The sequence below is a fragment of the Trichechus manatus genome, unplaced genomic scaffold (assembly GCF_000243295.1).
Source record: "Trichechus manatus latirostris isolate Lorelei unplaced genomic scaffold, TriManLat1.0 scaffold00157, whole genome shotgun sequence".
Taxonomy (NCBI): domain Eukaryota; kingdom Metazoa; phylum Chordata; class Mammalia; order Sirenia; family Trichechidae; genus Trichechus; species Trichechus manatus.
In genome coordinates this window covers 5209390-5227391 of record NW_004444093.1, presented here as the reverse complement: position 1 = coordinate 5227391, position 18002 = coordinate 5209390, and the positions used below count along the sequence as shown (strand labels likewise).

Sequence of the window (18002 nt, the reverse complement as noted above, 5' to 3'; positions counted from 1 at the left end):
GTGGCTGCAAAAATGGGCTCAAGCATAACAACTGTGAGGATGGCGCAGGACTGGGCAGTGTTTCACTTTGTTGTACATAGGGTTGCTATGAGTCAGAACTGACTCGACAGCACCTAACAACAACAACAATATAAAGAGAAATAAATTTCTGATACATGCCAAGACGTGGATGAACCTTGAAAACATTATGCTGAGTGAAATAAGTCAGACACAAAGGACAAATACTGTATGATCCCACTTATAGGAAATACCTAGAATAGGCAAATGTAGAGTCAAAAATTTACAGTGGTTACAGGGGCTGGGAGTTAGGGAGAATGGGGAGTGATTACTTAAGGAGTACTGAGTTTCTGTTTGGGGTGATAAAAACTTTTGAAAATAGGTAGTGGTAACAGTTGCACAGGGTGAATGGAATTAATGTCACTGAACTGTACACGCAAAAATGGTTAAAATGGCAACTTTTCTATCATATATATCCACAATAAAATAAAAATGCTGTCTAAAAAAAACAAACAGAAATAATACAGAGATCCCTTGTACACTTTGCTCAGTGTCCCACAATGGAAACATTTTGTAAAATCATAGTATGAAATCACAACCAGGATGTGTACTCATTTGTGTGTGTGTGCATGTATTTAGTTCTGCAAAGTTAGATCATCTGGGTATGACTGCATAACCCCCACATCAAGACAATGAGCAGTTCCAACAACACAAGGTGCTGCCACCTCTCTACAGCAACCCCACCCCGCAACCACTAATGTGCCCTCCATTTCTAAAATTTTGTCATTTCAAAAATGCAATATAAGTGAACTACACAAGATGCAAATTTTGGAATTAGCTTTTTCCACTCAGCGTAATTCTGTGGAGATTCATTCCAGCTGTATCACATCATAGTCTGTTCCTTTTTACTGCTGAATATTCCATGGCATGGATGTACCAGTTTATCCAGTCACCTGTTGAAAGATATCTAGCGTGGCTCTAGTTCTGGGCTATTACAAATAAAGCTACTACAAACCTTCATGTACAGGTTTTTGTGTGAACAGTTTGCATTTCTCTGTGATAAACGCCCCAGAGTGTAACACTGGGTTGTATGGTAGTTGCACGGTCAGTTTTTAAAGAAACCACTTAACTGTTTTCCAGAATGTTTGTACCATTTTACATTCCCAGTAGCAATGTATGAGAGATTCTGTTTCTCTGCATCCTTGCCAGCATTTGGTGTTGTCACTTTTTAGTCATTCTGATAGGCGTAAGAAAAAATTTTAATCTTTTTGTTACTTACTTCTAACCTTATCTACTCTACAGTCAGAGAACACTACATGACAATAATACTTTGAAATTTGTTGAGACTTGCTTTATGCCGTAATTTTGTAAATGTATTTGTTCTATCCACATCCTTAGATTAAGCTTGTTCATTACGTTGTTCAAATCTTCTCTAACTGTATCACTTTTTGTCTGCTTAAACTGTCAATAAATGAGAAAGGTAATTGAAATAACTGCCAGATACATTTTGTTAATTATTTATTATCAAAGTTTTCTGTATTTCATATGTGTTTCTTTTAAGGATTATATAGCTGTATTGTTTTCTTTTACATACATTCAATCTCACATTTCCTGTCTTTTAGCAGGAAAGCTTAGTCCATTCACATTTATTGTGATTACTTATATTTTTCAACTCGTTTCTATCTGCTTTCCTTTTTCTAAGCTTCCTCCTTCTCCTTTTTAAATTGCATTTTTGTTGGATGGTTGAAATCGATTTTGTATATTGGCTGGATTTTTGTTTTTTCCCTCTCCCTCATTCCATTTCTTCCTGTTGGTTTGAAATTTACAAATCATTTCTACTGTTTTAGCAATTACTTTTTCAATTTTATCATGCATATTTAACTTAAAGTGTAAAGTTTATCACTATTTTAACCTCTTTCCCAAATAGTACAAGGACATTAGAACATTATTTTTTAAATTAGGTTTACTAGTTGTTTTTTTTTTTTAAACACTTGTGTTTTCAGTGAAGGTTTATACAGCAGTTTAGGTTCCCATTCAACAATTTCTGAACAAGTTGTTCAGTGACATTGGTTACATTCTTCACAATGAGTGAACTTTCTCATTATTTCCATTCTGGTTGTTCAGGTTCCATTAATCTAGTCTCCCTGACCCCTTACATTCTCATCTTTGCTTTAAAGTAATTGTTGACCGTTTGGTCTCATATAAGTGATTTGTTTTTTTGTTTTAGTGGTCTAAACAAATGGGTTCATTTTTTCTCACATCATATGAAGTCTACAGGTAGGCCATTGCAGGCACTGTTTCAGGTGCTCGTAAGAGTTACTCAGCAAGTCTGCTTTCATCCTCATGGTCACAACATGATGGCTAGAGGGCCATGAATCATATCTTCATTCAAGGGAAGAAGCGTGACAAGTGGGAACGGGTTCCCCTCACTAACTCTGCCTCCTTTATTAGGAAAGCAGATCATATAGGTGATTTTTTTTTTTTAAATTGTACTTTAGATGCAGGTTTACAGAACAAACTAGTTTCTCATTAAACAGTTAGTACACATACTGTTTTATGACATTTGTTAACAGCCCCATGGCATGTCAACACTCTCCCTTCTCGACGTTGGATTCCCTATTATCAGCTTTCCTGTCCCCTCCTGCCTTCTACTACTTGCCCCTGGGCTGGTGTGCTCCTTTATTTAGTCTCGTTTTGTTAACCTCGGGAGTTACTTCATTACTGAGCTAAAAGGGTGTCCAGGGGCTATACCCTCGGGATTTCTCCAGTCTCTGACAGGCCAGTAAGTCTGGTCTTTTTTTGTGAGCCAGAATTTTCTTCTACATTTTTCTCCAGCTCTGTCCGGGACCCTCTACTGTGATCCCTGTCAGAGCAGTCAGTGATGGTAGCCGGGCACCATCTAGTTGTACTGGACTCAGTCTGGTGGAGGCCATGGTAGATGTAGTCCCTTAGTCCTCTGGACTAATCTTTCCCTTGTATCTTTAGTTTTCTTCATTCTCCCTTGCTCCCAAAGAGGTGAGACCAGTGGAGTATCTTAGATGGCTGCTCACAGGCTTTTAAGATCCCAGACACTACTCACCAAAGCAGAACGTAGAACATTTTCTTTATAAACTATGTTATGCTAGTTGAGCTAGATGTTCCTTGAGATCATATACGTGGTTTCTTTAAGGGAGCACAGTACTCACGAGTGCTACTTTTTTTTGAGCTATTTGTTATTTAGCTACAAGATGACCTCAGGATTAGTTTCGGTTCAAGGTCTGAAGAGTGTCTCAGGGCAATAGTCTCGGGGAGTCCTCCAGTCTCAGCCAGTCCAGTAAGTCTGGTTTATTTTTAGAAATCCAAGGTTCTGTTCCACATTTTTCTCCCATTCTATCAAGGTACATCTATTATGGTCCTGAATGGAATGGTCAGTAGTGGCAGCCAGGCACCATCTAGTTCTTCTGGTTTCAGGGTAGATGAGACCATGGTTCATGTAAATTATTTGTCCTATAGACTAGTTTCTTCTTTGAGTCTTTGGTTTCCTTCTTTGTTTTTCGTTCTGAATACTAATTAGTTTTTAAAGAAGGTTTTTACATGAACACAATATCCCTGGTGTACATGATATACCCTCTCCTGACTTAACAGTACCTACCATCACACACTGGTTGTTGTTGATGTTGTGTGTCACTGAGTCGATTCTGACTCATAGCGACCCTACAAGACAGAGCAGAACTACTCCACAGGGTTTCCTAGGCTGTCATCTGTATGGGAGCAGATTGCCAAATCTTTTCTCCCACGGAGTGGCTGGTGGATTCGAAACAACCACATTTCAGTTAGCAGCCAAGTGCTCAGCCATTGTGCCACCAGGACTCCTCACACACTGGAATAAGAATTAAATAATGTTATAGATAAAACACTCAAAAGAGTGTCTGGAATGTGGCAAGTTCATATGGAGGTTAGCTTTGAGCATGATTATTTTACAGAACCACCATCTGTCAGTTTGTCGTACTGTGGTAGCTTGTGTGTTGCCGTGATACCAGAAGCTTTACCACTGGTATTTCAAATACCAGCAGGTTTCAGTGGAGCTTCCAGACTAAGATATAGTAGGAAGAAGAACCTAGAGATCTATTTCCAAAAAAAAAAATAAGCCAGTGAAATCCTTATGGATAACAGCAGAACATTGTCTGATACTGTGCTGGAAGATGGGCCCCTCAGGTTGAAAGGCACTCAAAATATGACTGGGGAAGAGCTGCCTCCTCCAAGTAGAGTTAACTTTAATAACATGGATGGAGTAAAGCTTTTGAGACTTTCATTTGTTGATATGGCATGACTCAAAATGAGAAGAAACAGCTGCAAACACCCATTAGCAACCAAAAACGTGGAATGTTCAGAGTATTAATCAAGGAACATTGGAAATTTTCAAAAATGAAATGGAATGCTTGAAGATTGATGTCCTAGGCATTTGTCAGCTGAAATGGACTGGTATTGGCACTTTGAATTGAACAATCATATGGTCTACTATGACGGGAATGAAAAATTGAAGAGGAATGACATAACATTCACTGTCAAAAAAGAACATTTCAAGATCTATCCTGGAGTACAACACGGTCAGTGATAATATCCACATGCCTATGAGGAAGATCAGTCAATACGGCTACTGTTCAAATTAACACACCAACCACTAAAGCCAAAAATGAAGAAATTGAAGATTTTTACCAACTTCTGCAGTCTGAAATTTATCAAACATGCAATCAAGATGCATTGATAATTACTGGTGATTGGAATGCAAAAGCTGGAAACAAAGGAGATCGGTAGTTGGAAAATACAGTCTTGGTGATAAAAATGACGCCAGAGATCGCATGACAGAATCTTGCAAGACCAATGACTCATTCACTGGAAATACCTTTTTCAACAATATAAACGACAACTATACACATGGACCTCACCAGATGGAAATAGACAGGAATCAAACTGATGACATTTGTGGAAAGAGACAATGGAGGAGCTCCATGTCATCAGTCCAAACGAGGCCAGGGGCCAACTATGGAACAGATCATCAATTGCTCATATGCAAGTTCAAGTTAAAGCTGAAGAAAATTAAAACAAGTCCAACAGAACCAAACTACGACCTTGAATATATCCTGCTGAATTTAAAGGCCATCTTAAGAATAGATCTGACACTGAACACTAACGACCAAAGACCAGATGAGTTGTGGGATGACATCAAGGACATCATACATGAAGAAAACAAGAGGTTATTAAAAAGACAGGAAAGAAAGAAGATACCAAAATGGATGTCAGAAGAGACTTTAAAACTTGCTCTTGAACGTAGAATAGCTAAAGTGAATGGAAGAAATGAAGTAAGAGTTAAACAGCAGATTTCAAAGGGTGGTTTGAGAAGACAAAGTAAAGTATTTAATGAACTGTGCAAAGACCTGGAGTTAGAAAAGCGAAAGGGAAGAACACGCTTGGCATTTCTCAAGCTGAAATAACTGAAGAAAAAGTTCAAGTCTCAAGTTGCAATACTGAAGGATTCTACGGGTAAACTACTGAACAACGCAGGAAGCATCAAAAGAAGATATAAGACTGTAACCAATGTCACGGAACAATTTGTATAAAAGTGGTTAAATGGAAATGTAACTTGCTGTGCAAATTTTTACCTAAAACACAGTATTAAAAAAAAAGAAAAGAAAAAAAAGAAGACAGAAGAAATACAGTCACTGTACCAAAAAGAACTGGTCGTTGTTCACCATTTCAGGAGGTATGTAGCATACGACCAAGAACTAATAGTAGTAAACGAAGAAGTCCAAGTTACACTGAGGCATTGGTGAAAAGCAAGCCTCCAGGAATTGATGAAATACCAACTGAGATGCTTTAACAATGGATGCAACACTGGAAGCACTCACTCGTCTATGCCAAGAAATCTGAAAGATAGCTACCTGGCCAACCAATTACAAGAGATCCATATTCTTGCCCATTCCAAAGAAACAGTGAAGTCAACATGAGTTCTGGAACTTGACCAGATCAGATGGACACCTGCAGCAGACCTGAATGGCTGGTACCTTAGTAACCTGACTCTGAGGAGTTTCTGTCCTACTGAGGACTTTTTTTCGTGTGTGCTTTAGATGGATGTTTACAGAACAAATTAGCTTCCCATTAAACAATTAATACACATATTATTTCATGACATTGGTTGCCAACCCCATGACTCTCCCCCTCTCGACTCTGGGGTCCCCATTCCATTTGTCCAGCTTTCCTGTCCCCTCCCACCTTCTCGGCTTTGTCTCTGGGCTGGTGTGCCCATTTAGTCTCGTATGAGTGGTTAAGCTATGTTTATTACTGTTTGTTTTTTGGCCTGTCTAACTAATCTTTGGCTGAAGGGTGAACCTGAGGAGTGACTTCAGCAGTGAGTCAAAAGGGTGTTCGGGGCCATACTCTGGAGGTTGAAGGACTGTTAATGACTGCTTTGGATAGGTAAAATGCATGGGGAGAGGGAAGTAACCCTCCAAATGTTAGATAGAAGAATCCATGGCCAAAAAAGGCCATGGGTGGTCTGCAGGGCAAACATGTTTATGGCCTTTCTGGCCTTGAGATTATAATTTTGCCAAAAATAATTGGCTGGGTGGCAGCTTAACCTGTGATTGGTCTATTTTATGTACCCTGTAGGGATGGGTCAGTCTATTATGCAAATAAGGTACTCAAAACCACCAAAAAGGATTGAGTGACTGGCTTATATAGTCTAAACCCGTGAAAGCCAGAACCTCTGTAAGGCAGAGAAACCTGTCAGAGAAGGAAAACTTAAAATCAACACCCAGAAAAACAAGGCAGTCCCGCTGAGTCCGGCTCTCATAGGTTTCACTGTTTAAGCAGCCAACCTGACGAAGATTTTCAGAGACAGACACAGAGAGAGAGAAGCAGCTGTAATACTGAAGACAGCAAGAAATGGCATGAGATGGTGAGAAGCAGCCAAGAGATGGCAGAGCCTGGTGGCAGCAGGCCTGAGCAAATGGCTTGCCTGCCGGCATGGCTGACAAGGAACTGAGAGCTGTCTTGGTTGGAAGCTGTCCTGACTGAAGAACTGTATCTTGTCTTCTGAGTTGTATCCAGTTACTTCCAAGTTGATTCTGATCCTGAGTTGTAACCTGTTACTTCCCTAATAAATCACTTAGCTGTAAGAACAGCTGGTGAGTTCTGAGAGACATTGCAGTGAATTACTGAACCCAAAGACGGGAGGAAGAGTACTGAAGAGAGGGGAAGTAGTCGGAGTTAGAGATGATGGAGTGGTACATCAGCTTGGAGAAGCTGGAAATCTGGGACATCTTTAACTTCTGTCTCACAGGAACCAGCTTGTGCTGACTCTTATTAAAGAAATTATTTCTTCAGTTGCATATCCCTCCACAAACCATCCCTGTGTCCATAACAGGTATGTTTATGAGAGAGGAGTGAAATGGGAGCTTGAGATGAGGAACCAAGCAAAGATTGTTTTAGGATGGAGAAACTAGAATGTGCTATGAGACAGATGGCAAGAAGCCAATAAGAGGAAGAGACTGAAGATATGAGAAGGGAGGAGATCGCTGGTGACAGGAGAATGTTCCAGAGCAGGAGTGCGTGGGAATGAGGATACACTGGCCTCCGAGAAGAGTGAGGCAATGCTCATCCAGGAAACCTGGCCCAGAACGCAGTGGGAGGGTTGAGAGTGGGTGCTCGAGGCAGACAGCCCGGGTTTGAGCCCAGCTCGTCAGGCCTGGCTGTGTGACTCCACAGTTCTAGGCCTCAGCTGCCTCATTAGCAAGGTAGAGAGTGCAACTCTGCCCGCCCCTGCCCCAGGGTTATTGTGGGATATACACGGCAAAAATATACCAAAACACAAAAACCTGTACAAAACATTCACAGCGGCTTTACTTGTAATGCCTCAAACTGGAAACAACTCAAATGTCCTTCAAGGGTGAATGAATAAGCAAACTGCGGTGCATCCATACCATAAATACCACTTGGCATAGGAAGGCATAACTACTGATACAGCCACTAGGATGGATCTCAAGGGCATCATGCTGAGTGAAAATAGCCAATCTCAAAACATCACATAGTGCATGATTCCATTTATATGGAATTCGCAAAGTGACATAATCATAGTACTGAGACCAGGTCAGTGGTTGCCAGGGCTCAGGCTGAAGAAGGCCATGTCATTAAGGTGTAATATGAGAGAACTCCTTCGTGGTGATGGAGCAGTTCTGTATGCTGACTGGGGTGGTGGTTATTTGATCCTACATTTGACAAAATTTCACAGAACTACACACACAGACACACACGTGCACAAGAATGCATGTAAAAACCAGCAGTGTGGTCTGAGTAAGGTCTCTACCTGAGTTAACAGTATTTCCCCAGTGTCCATTTCTTGGTGCTGACACTGTACTAGGGAAGATATTCTCACTGGGGGAGGTGGAATGAAGGGCACGTGGGAACTCTCTGTACTATTCTGCAACTTCCTGTGAGTCTTAAATAAAAAGTTACAAAAAGGAAAAGAAAAATCAGCACGCTTATGAGAATCAGAGGCACATCAAGACAGGCCCTTGAGAGGAGGGAGAAGGTTCTCTGCTTCCCCTTGAGAGAAGCTATGGTCCACCTGGAACACCAGCATCTCAGCCCTGCTCCCGGCCAGAGCAGCCATGTGGCTGGGACAAGGGGCCACCTCCTGCAGGGAAGTGAACAGAGGACAAAGCTCTTTCTCCAAGGAAGGGGAAGCTCAATGGAGATGTGGCTAAGCCACAATCCAGGGCTGACCAAAGCGCAGGAACGGTACTAGAAGGGACAGCTCCCAAGACGTGGGACAAATAAGGGGTCTTGCGGCACTGACCACAGCACTACTTCAAGGCTGAGAACACCCTGAACTTAAGTGTCTCTACTGTAGTTAAAAAAACAACCCCAGGCATGGAGTCCCAGGCTACCCCAGGCTCCCACGAGTCTTTTTCTCCTGCCTAGGAGTAGAAGGGCCTTGATGTCACTTAACCCTTCTGGTAGCTCAATGAAGGCTTGGAACTTTGCTCTTTCTATACACCAAAAAAACCCAAACCAAACCCATTGCTGTCGACTTGATGACCCTATAGGACAGAGTAGAACTGCCCCCATACGATTTCCAAGGAGCAACCGGTGGATTCTAACTTCCAACCTTTCTGTTAGCAGCTGAACTGTTACCCACTATGCCACAAAGTAAAAAAGACAGAGCTATTTGGAACTACACCCTGCTCTTTGCAACACCACTGTAGGCAAAGGAATACAACGCGTCATCCCTGCAAAGGCAGTTGCAAGCTCTCTGGGGATCGTGGTACTCACTCTGTGGAGTTGCTGTAGATACAACAGCCATACCATGTGGGGCTATTCCGGAGGTTCCTGGAGGTGGCTGCCCCATGGCACCCAGGCTGCCCATCCCACCTAGGGTCTGTCCTGGGCCTCGACCAGCCATGTTGATTCCAGTGGCTCCTGCAGCAGGGGCACCAGTCAGGTTCTGCAGGGCATTCATAGGATCTGTGGGACACAATGGCATCTTAGAAACACTCATTGACTGGGCGGGGCTCAAGGGTGTGAGGCCTCATGAGCACCAACCTCCTCCTCTTACAGGCTCTATCCTCAAAGCCCCCAAGTGGTGGGGGCCCACAAAGTCCCGGGAGCCTCTCCAGGCCCCGGCCCAGCACCTTGCATACCAGAGGCTAGGACACTGGGTGTGTCTATCACCGCTCCTGGACTCTGAGCAGGGAGAACGCCCCACATTCCTCGCTGGGTCTGTGCCAGGGTCCTAATGTGAAAGGGCCTCCAGGGCTGGAGGCACCACCCTGCCAGCACTGCACTCCTGCTGTGCATACACAGCTGGGAGGTCCCAAGACCCAGCGAAGTGTGATGGCATTACACCTTTCACAAGAATGCCGTACTTTTACTTACAAAGACACTCTGTAACTTAAAAATAAGAATTCATGCTGTTCTCTAAGAAATACTACTACAAGATATTACACAGACTATACCAGAATAGTTCTCTCCCACAGAGCTCAAAACTGTAGAAGATGTCCTAATAATTCTGTGGATTTGAATACTCCTTTTGCTGAGTGTTCACTGAAGCTGGATGGGTGGGTCACCTGCCCTCACAGTCTGACTGGATGGGAGGGACGGAGAGAGGGGGGCGAGGCCAGGACCCTGCTCAGCAGCGTTCTCATGGATGCCGGGGCTTCCTGCTGGAGGTGTTCTCTCTGCGAACGTTCTCCTCTAGTAACAGGTGAGGCCCAGGCACACATGGCACCCATTATCTCCTTCCTGCCGCCCCAAATCCAAAACTTTAATTCAAAAAGGAAAAACTCTTACCACTTACAGAAGCTTGAGATTTCTTGTTATCTATACAGAAAAACAACAACAACAAAAAAAAAAACACACACACAAAGTAAACAAAGTTTTACATGACCACAGTTTGGTACCTCATTTGCTAAAGCTGAGCTGGTCCTGCCTAGAAACTAGACAGAACACATGCAGAGCCTCGCAGCCTGAACCCCCAAGAAGCTCTCAGTGCTCCCAGCGACTGGGGGGGTGCTCCAGGTAGCTGGGAAAATGCCAGGGGACAGAACTGCCTCAGGGTCAGCCTGGGGCCCTGGAGAACTGTCCCAAGGCTGGAACCTGCTGAGGGTGGTAATCTCTCCCCTATGGCTTCCCCTTCTTCCCAGGTCAAGGTCTCAGCCTAGGCCCCGAGGAACAACCAGAGAGCTAAGGAGTCCATGATAGGCCCAGATGGTGCTGGGAACGTGAAGTCAACTCTCTCTCAGCCCCCTCTGTCCTCAAGGTTCAGAAAATACCTGTTCAGGACTTGCTCCAAGCTCCATGCCCCGCTGTGAGCTGGAGGACAGGGCCATGGGCACTGCTGTACCACTGACACCCCCTGAGCAGCCTCGCCTTGCTCCAGGCTCACGGTTCCTTGTCTCCTACACATCACAGGACCTCCCCAAACAAGGCAAGGAAGTGTAATCAAGTGGAGTTTACCTTGCTAGCTTTTGGGCTACAAAGTTAGTATTGACAGAAGTCAAACCCACCCATCCCCTGGGAACTCTGAAGTTGTCACTGGTTCCCTTCGCCCATAGATCCTGGTTCTGTCAGCCAACAGGCAGCAGCCCTGGCTTTTCAGAAGTGAAGGGTATCACTGCACCCTGGGGTCCACGGACCTTGGTGGTCTTCTGTGTGTTCAGTGTAAGCTTGAAGTTCTACTTCTGTACTGAAGCTGTCGCTACAACTAATATCTTGACTGCAGCTAGACCATTGGGGAAAGGCAGCAGGACTTGTCCGAGGGCTTGCTCCCAGGATGGCAAGCATCAAGAAGCACCCCAATCTCCAGTGGTGACACAACCACATTGGCAGAAGGTACTGGAGGCTGAGAACACAGCATCCTGCCACCGCACTTCCCTTTGGGGAGACTGTGACCATTCAGGAATGCTCAGTGTCCACCCGTGGTCCACACACTTAGACGAACACACAAAAGACCACCAAGACCCCGGGACCCCAGGTTACACCACCACCACTCACTCTTGAAAAGCCAGGGCTGCTGCCTCGCTGCTGACAGAACCAGAGGGACCCCAAACTGGAGAAGGCAGCACGTGGCAGGGGCCACACAGCCTCCCTCTCAGGCACTGACCCAATGGCAGAGAGCTAGACGTGGACTTTAGGAAGGCGACCTCAGAAGCTTCCCCTCTGCAGGAACACACATTTAGGTCAGGCCCCCATGGGTTAATGAAACCAACCCTTAGCAAAGGGAATTTTCTGTTCCAGGGTAAACACTGTTTCTTTAAGAACTTGAGAAGTAAAAACAGTAGTGCTTTAAAAAAGGAGATTAAACTGACCACTTTGAGGTCAACATTCCCATTAAGCCGAAATGCACATTTCTGAGGCTCAGACTCGGGGACGTGGGGATACTGAATTGAATGAAGTGCAGTGAAGAACTTTCCCGAAAGCTGTTGGCAGTTAGGCATGTTCAGATGCCCCGACTCCCACAGAGGCTGTGACCACAACAACACAGAAACGCACAACTTTACTCACGAATGTCTCGAAAGTGGATAATGAGCCTGGCCACAAGAGAGAGGTATTCGTCCTAAAAATAGAAACAGGAAGTAGATTAATCCCAGGCAGAGCTGTGAAACCATGTGTGACCGACCTCCCCTCCCCCTGCCCCTTTCTGGCAACGCTCCTGCCACGGAGCTGAATGAAACACACAGTGACGACGGTGATGCGCCACCCAGGCTCGGCCCTCTCTGGAATCCATCGCTCAGAGAAGAGTTGTCAGCATTCAGCTGTGCCAGCCAATAAAGGATGCAGAAACAAAACAAGGAGGGTGTGCAGGGCCTTCTGGAGCTGAGTGAGCCTGAGCTCCCTGAGCAGCCCCTCCTCAGAGGAGACACCACCGGATAGGGGAGGTTAGGGTTGGCCTGTGGCCACAGGGCTTCTCTAAAGTGGATAAGGGCAGGCGCTTTCTGCACTATTTTTATCGAAATGCTTTCACTTTTAATACCCTGCCTCCTGCTTTCCCTCTGCATGCAAATCTGGACTGGATGCAGGGTGGTGCTTTCCAGAGATGTGAGTGAATCTGAATTTAGCACTACCGAGGGGCCGGCCGTGTCTCTGGCAGTGCCTAGCAGGGCCAGCCTGCCCTACAGTGTCCTCTCTGCACCCACGGACACTCATTCCCAGGGATCTGGGTAAATCACTGTTCTGAGTTTGTCTGTAGTCCACAAAGGGACGTCTGAGTTAAATCTCCACCAGAATGCAGAGCAAAGCCCTCATCTTCTGCTCCATGTCGCTGCGATCTGAGTCTGTCCCCCAGAGAGCACGCCAGCAAGGCAGCATCCATCCTGCCCCGTGGCTAGCCCCAGCACTGGGAAGGTACATCCTAGGGACATAGGCCTGTGAGCTCAGGGACTAGCAGGGAAATGAATGTCATGAGACAACCCCTATAGAAAAGGGAAGTAAAATGAAAGTGGTTTGGGATGAATATAAAAAGATAAGAACATTTTTTAAATCTTTACTTTTCCTCATCTATCTCCAAACACCACTTCACCACCTTCTTCCAGCTGGGGGAATGAGCAGAGGATAACCCAAGGGGGAGGTGGCCCCAGGAAGGGAGGAGAAGCTGGGATAATGGCCGCAGGCAGAGGGGGTGGCACAGGAGGGGCAGTGAGGTGCTGCTCGGCAGAGGGCGCTCAGGAAGTCTCAGTGACACTCTCAGTTGCCGAAAGCCCCACCAATTTCTGGTGGGAAAGACAATGTGCTGGGGTGACAGTCTCCCTCCATTGCCTGCCACAAGGCTGGTCCCTTGTAGGACAGCAGTTGGTGAGTAGGGAGCAATGAAGGTGTGGGACGGAGGAAGTACAGGACAGAAATGAGGTGGCCAAGTGCAAGGGGACAAGGCTCCAGGCAGAGTCAGGCCAGTGGCTGACATGGCATTGGGCCCTGAGCCATCTTTCTCCACTTCCATAAAAGGCAGAAGAGGAAGTAGGTTTAGAAAGCAACATAGTACTTTTGCTCAGACAGCATATACATGAAATGAGGCCCAGGAACACGTCCCCAAGCCCCCTCCGCACAGAACTAGGGCCTCTCGCCAACCACCGGAGTCAGGACAGAGATCCCCATGACACTGCAGGGCCCAGTGCCACTCCTGCTCCCCTTCCTGGCACCCTCTGCCTACGATGCCCGCTCCTGTGCAGTCAGTGCTCGGCTGAAGCGGATTTGCTACCGCAGAGGGAAGGCTCATGAAACCAGTGTGGGAGGAGGGGAGGAGGCAGGAACACCTAACAGGTGAAACAGGGCACAACGAGCAGTTATGTCACATTTCCAGCTGAGCGACTTTTCTGTGGCTTAAACACATTTCCCAAATTCTTCCAAAGGCTGGGTCATCCTAGAACACCTTAGGGCTGAGTGCTGGGGGTCAACTGCAAGAGTGCCCCATGTTCCTTCCCAGCAGGAAAAAACCTGAGAATCTAAAATAGTGCCTCTGTGCCTCAACCCCCTGGGCCTATGACGTTGCTGCTCCCCACACTTCCTGCCTCTGGAATGCCGGCATCCAAACTGACCCTTCCAGGCATGAGAATTCCCATCCAGACAGACTGGCTATGGTACCCCCCATCTACACTAAAGCACCCCAACCCTCCTGAGACAGTTCCAGAGAAAAAAAGGGGCTGAGGAGGAGCACAGTCTGCACCAGCTCTCCTGCTTGCAAGTGTCCAGATTGCTCGTGAGGCTGGTGTTACCAGACCATACACGATAACCACCGGGACCAATAACAACTAACACCTGAGCATGATTAGGGACCAGGTGCAGTTCTAATCACTTTACGTGCACTGCCCTATTTTTAGGCAAACAACGCACGCCTTCTACATTTGTTTGCCAGCTGTGTCCTCCTCCCATGAGGTATTTTCATAAGCATGATATACTAATTTTTTTTACAGCAACGTGTTTAAAAAAAAAAAAAAAAGATGTAACTTGTAAAAAAGAAGTAACGCACTTAATCCTTTCAACAGCCCTATCAGAGGTGGGTACTACTGACATGCCCATTTTACAGACGTTTTTAAAAAAACGTGAAAAAAGGGCCCCACAGAATTCAAAACTTGTCTGATCTGTACAAGTCCTACATGAGTGCTCCTGGGCACAACACAGCATAAAAGGGATGAAGAACCCTCCCCGCCATGGGTGTGGAGGGACCGCCAGAACACAGAAATGGAAGAGGCAGGAGGTAAGAGACACACGTCAAATACCATATATTACGTGTTACCTGTGTATAAGACAAAGGGAAACCAAATACATATATTTGCTCATATCTGCAAACAGAAACACTGCAAAAATAAATCAAAATCAGAGCTCAACAATGACCTCTAAGACATGATGGGGACTGAGCTGAAATAATACTTCTCTGAATCTACTCTGTTCTGTAGTTCTCACTTTGGAAGCATGTCAATCTTTTATCCACTGATAAAGCCAAATCAAAAGAAAAAAGTACAATCCCTAAAAATTCAAAATAAACTGTGGTGCAGTGAATTACTTAATATGGCCCTTTTAGCCATGCATGGTCTTGTGATTCCCAGAAAATGATTGGGTGGGACTATGTAAATAAGGTGCTTGTGGCCCACCAAAAGGATTGGACAGCTTGCTAATAATACAAATAATGTGCATGGAACCTTTGTGAAGGTAGGACCATGCAAATAAGGTATACAGAACTCTAAGGAGGGAATTAGATTGGCCATCCCGCTAGGCTTAAAGGGAGCCAATCCTAGAGACAGAGGGGGACCTCACTACCATCAGGAAGAAAGAGCCAGCAGTGAGAACATCCTTTGGCTCCAGGGTCTCTATGCTGAGAGCCTCACAGACCCAGGGGACAGAGACAGCTATAACACCTGAGACGGCGAGAAGGAGTGGCAAGCACGGCAGAGTCCAGTGGCACTGGCACAGCCATCGAGAACTAGGGGACCAATGGGAGATGGTGCAATAAGCATGCTGACCCGTGGAGAGAGAGAGCTGAGTGCCTTTGGGCAGGAGGCTTGCTGGCGGGGTTGAGATGCCTCTGGGCACTTGTAGGCAGGGTTAAAGAGCTGTTAACACTTGCCCGAGCAGGGTAGAGTAAGGCAGAGGCCAGGCCCGAGTGTAGGCCAGGGGCCAAGGCTCAAGAAAGAGGCCTGTCCTGAGGAGGTCAAGAGGAACCTGTCCTCCAGGGGCTGAGAGGAGGCCTGCAAGGTTGAGCAGAGCTGAGAGAACTGTCCTGCACTGAAGAAGGCATGAATGTGCTCCCCTCTTCAGGGGAAGCCTTCCAGACTTTGCCTACATGTTTCCTGATCCTGAATTGTAACCTGTCACTTCCCTGATAAACCCTTAACTGTGAGTATGGTCTGTAAGTGCTGTGTAGCCACTGCAATGAATTACTGAACCCTGCAGAGAAGTAGAGTGCCGTGGACGGATGGCCAGTGTCGGACTGGTAAAAAGGTTGGAGGAGGTATGTTTGACCTCTCCCTTATAGGAATCAACTTTAGGCTGATGCTGATGTTTTCTCCTCTCCCCCTGAAGTCAGAGGAGGTCTGATGTTACATCTTTTTACATAAACAGAAATAAATGTGCCAGATATCAAGTTGGTGGTAGAATCATATAGGGAAAATAATTTTTCTGACTTAAAAAAAAAAAAAAAACCTCTACTACACAGCTTCATCTACCCTGACATCAGAAAAATTAGATGGTGTCAAGCTACCACTCACTAGTGACTGTCCTTTGGTGTGAGGGATCACTTTTACATGGTCTTTCTCGCCATGGTCTTGGAACTCCCACCAAATGATTTGGTGAGACTATGCAAATAAGGTGCTTGTGGCCAACGAAGGGGATTGGATAGCTTGCTAACAATGCAAATAAGGTGCAAAACACCCTTGTGGGGGTGGGGCCATGCAAATAAGGTCTATGGAACCCTAACAAGGGGATTGATCGGTTTTTCTATCCTGCTAGGCTTACCAGAGGTGGGAAGGGAGAGGGGAAACCTCACCACCACCAACAAGAAGAGATGGGGGGAGAGCAGGTCCTTTGGACCTGAGATCCCTGTGCTGGGAACTTCCTGGACCCAGGAGACAGAGCTGTAACACTGGAAATGGCAAAAGACAGCAAGAAGCAGTAGTAGCAGAACCAGGACACTGGCAGGAGACAGCATGGTGGGCTTCCTGACCCATAGAGTGAGAGAGCTGAGTACCTTCAGGAAGGAAGTCTGCTGTTGGAGAAGGGTGCCTCTGGGCACTTGGTGGAGGAGGTAGGCTCACTGACCCATGGACTGACAGAGCTGAGCGCCTTTGGGCTAAGGCTTGGTGGCAGATTAGGGTGCCTCCAGGCACTTATCAGTAGAGCTAAAAGAGCTCTGTAACATTTGCCAAAGCAGGGCAGAGACTTGGCCGGTCCAAGAGGCCCAAGGGCCAGAGAGACGCCTGCCTCTGGGTATGGTTGGGAGGCTATCCTGACCAAGAACTGTATCCTGAGTCATTTCTGATCCTGAATTGTAACCTGCTACTTCTCTAATAAACCCCATAATCGTGACTGTTGTCTGTGAGTTCTGTGCAGCCACTGAAACGAACTGCTGAACCCACCAGAGAAGTAGAGTGCTGTGGGAGGGACAGTTGGTGTCAAAATTGGTAGAAAGACTGGAGAGAGGAGATGTGTCTGGCCTCTGCCTCATGGGAGGCAGCCTTCATCCGCTCATCTTGGTTCTCCTTCCCCCTTGAGAAGTTGGAGAAGATCAGATGCCCCCATTATGCCATTTGAATAGTTCTCATCAGGGCCACAATAGACGGCTCCTGATAGAATGGAAGAAAAATGTGGAACAGAACTCAAAGCTGAGACTAGAGGACTCCCCAAGACTACTGCCCTGACATACTCCAAAAGCCTTTAACCAAACCTACCCCTTGAATAACTTAACAACAGAAAGACAAATATCCCAAACATAAAATGGATGAAGGACTTGAATAGACATTTTACCAAAGAGAACATTCAAATGATCACCAAACACATGAAAAGATGCTCAGTGTCATTAGCTATCAGAGAGGTGCAAATCAAAACCACAGTGAGATACTATCTCACTTCTACTAGAATGGCTAAGATTAAAAACAACAACAACAGAAAATGACAAATGTTGGCAAGGATGTGGGGAAATTGGAATCCTTACCCACTGCTTGGGAGAAAGATGTGGCAGTCTGCTCTTGTGAAGATTACAGCCTTGGAAACTTTATCTAGCAGTTCCACTCTACCCTATAGGGTCGCTATGAGTCAGAACCAACTCAACAGCAATGAGTTTGGTTTTGGGTACCCATTGCTGGTGGGAATACAAAATGGAATAGCCACTGTGGAAAACAACTGTGGCATTTCCTCAAAATACAAAACAAAACAAAACAAAACTAAAAACAGAACTACCATCAAAAAACCTAAACCCAGTGTGGGGTGTGGCCAAGATGGCATAATCGTCAGATGCTTCTGGTGGACTCTCTTACAACAAAGAC

The 18002-nt window shown here is 45.7% G+C and overlaps 1 protein-coding gene across 1 annotated transcript in view; it reads right to left on the bottom strand.

The window, feature by feature from the left end:
- MED15 (mediator complex subunit 15) overlaps window positions 1-18002 on the bottom strand; it is an 81273-nt gene that overhangs the window by 21652 nt on the left and 41619 nt on the right. The window contains exons 3-5 of the mRNA XM_004386218.2: window positions 12037-12088; window positions 10324-10353; window positions 9307-9498 (exon numbers count right to left, since the gene is read on the bottom strand). Of these exons, the coding sequence (XP_004386275.1) occupies window positions 9307-9498; window positions 10324-10353; window positions 12037-12088 (274 nt within the window). The remainder of the gene's footprint in view (window positions 1-9306; window positions 9499-10323; window positions 10354-12036; window positions 12089-18002) is intronic.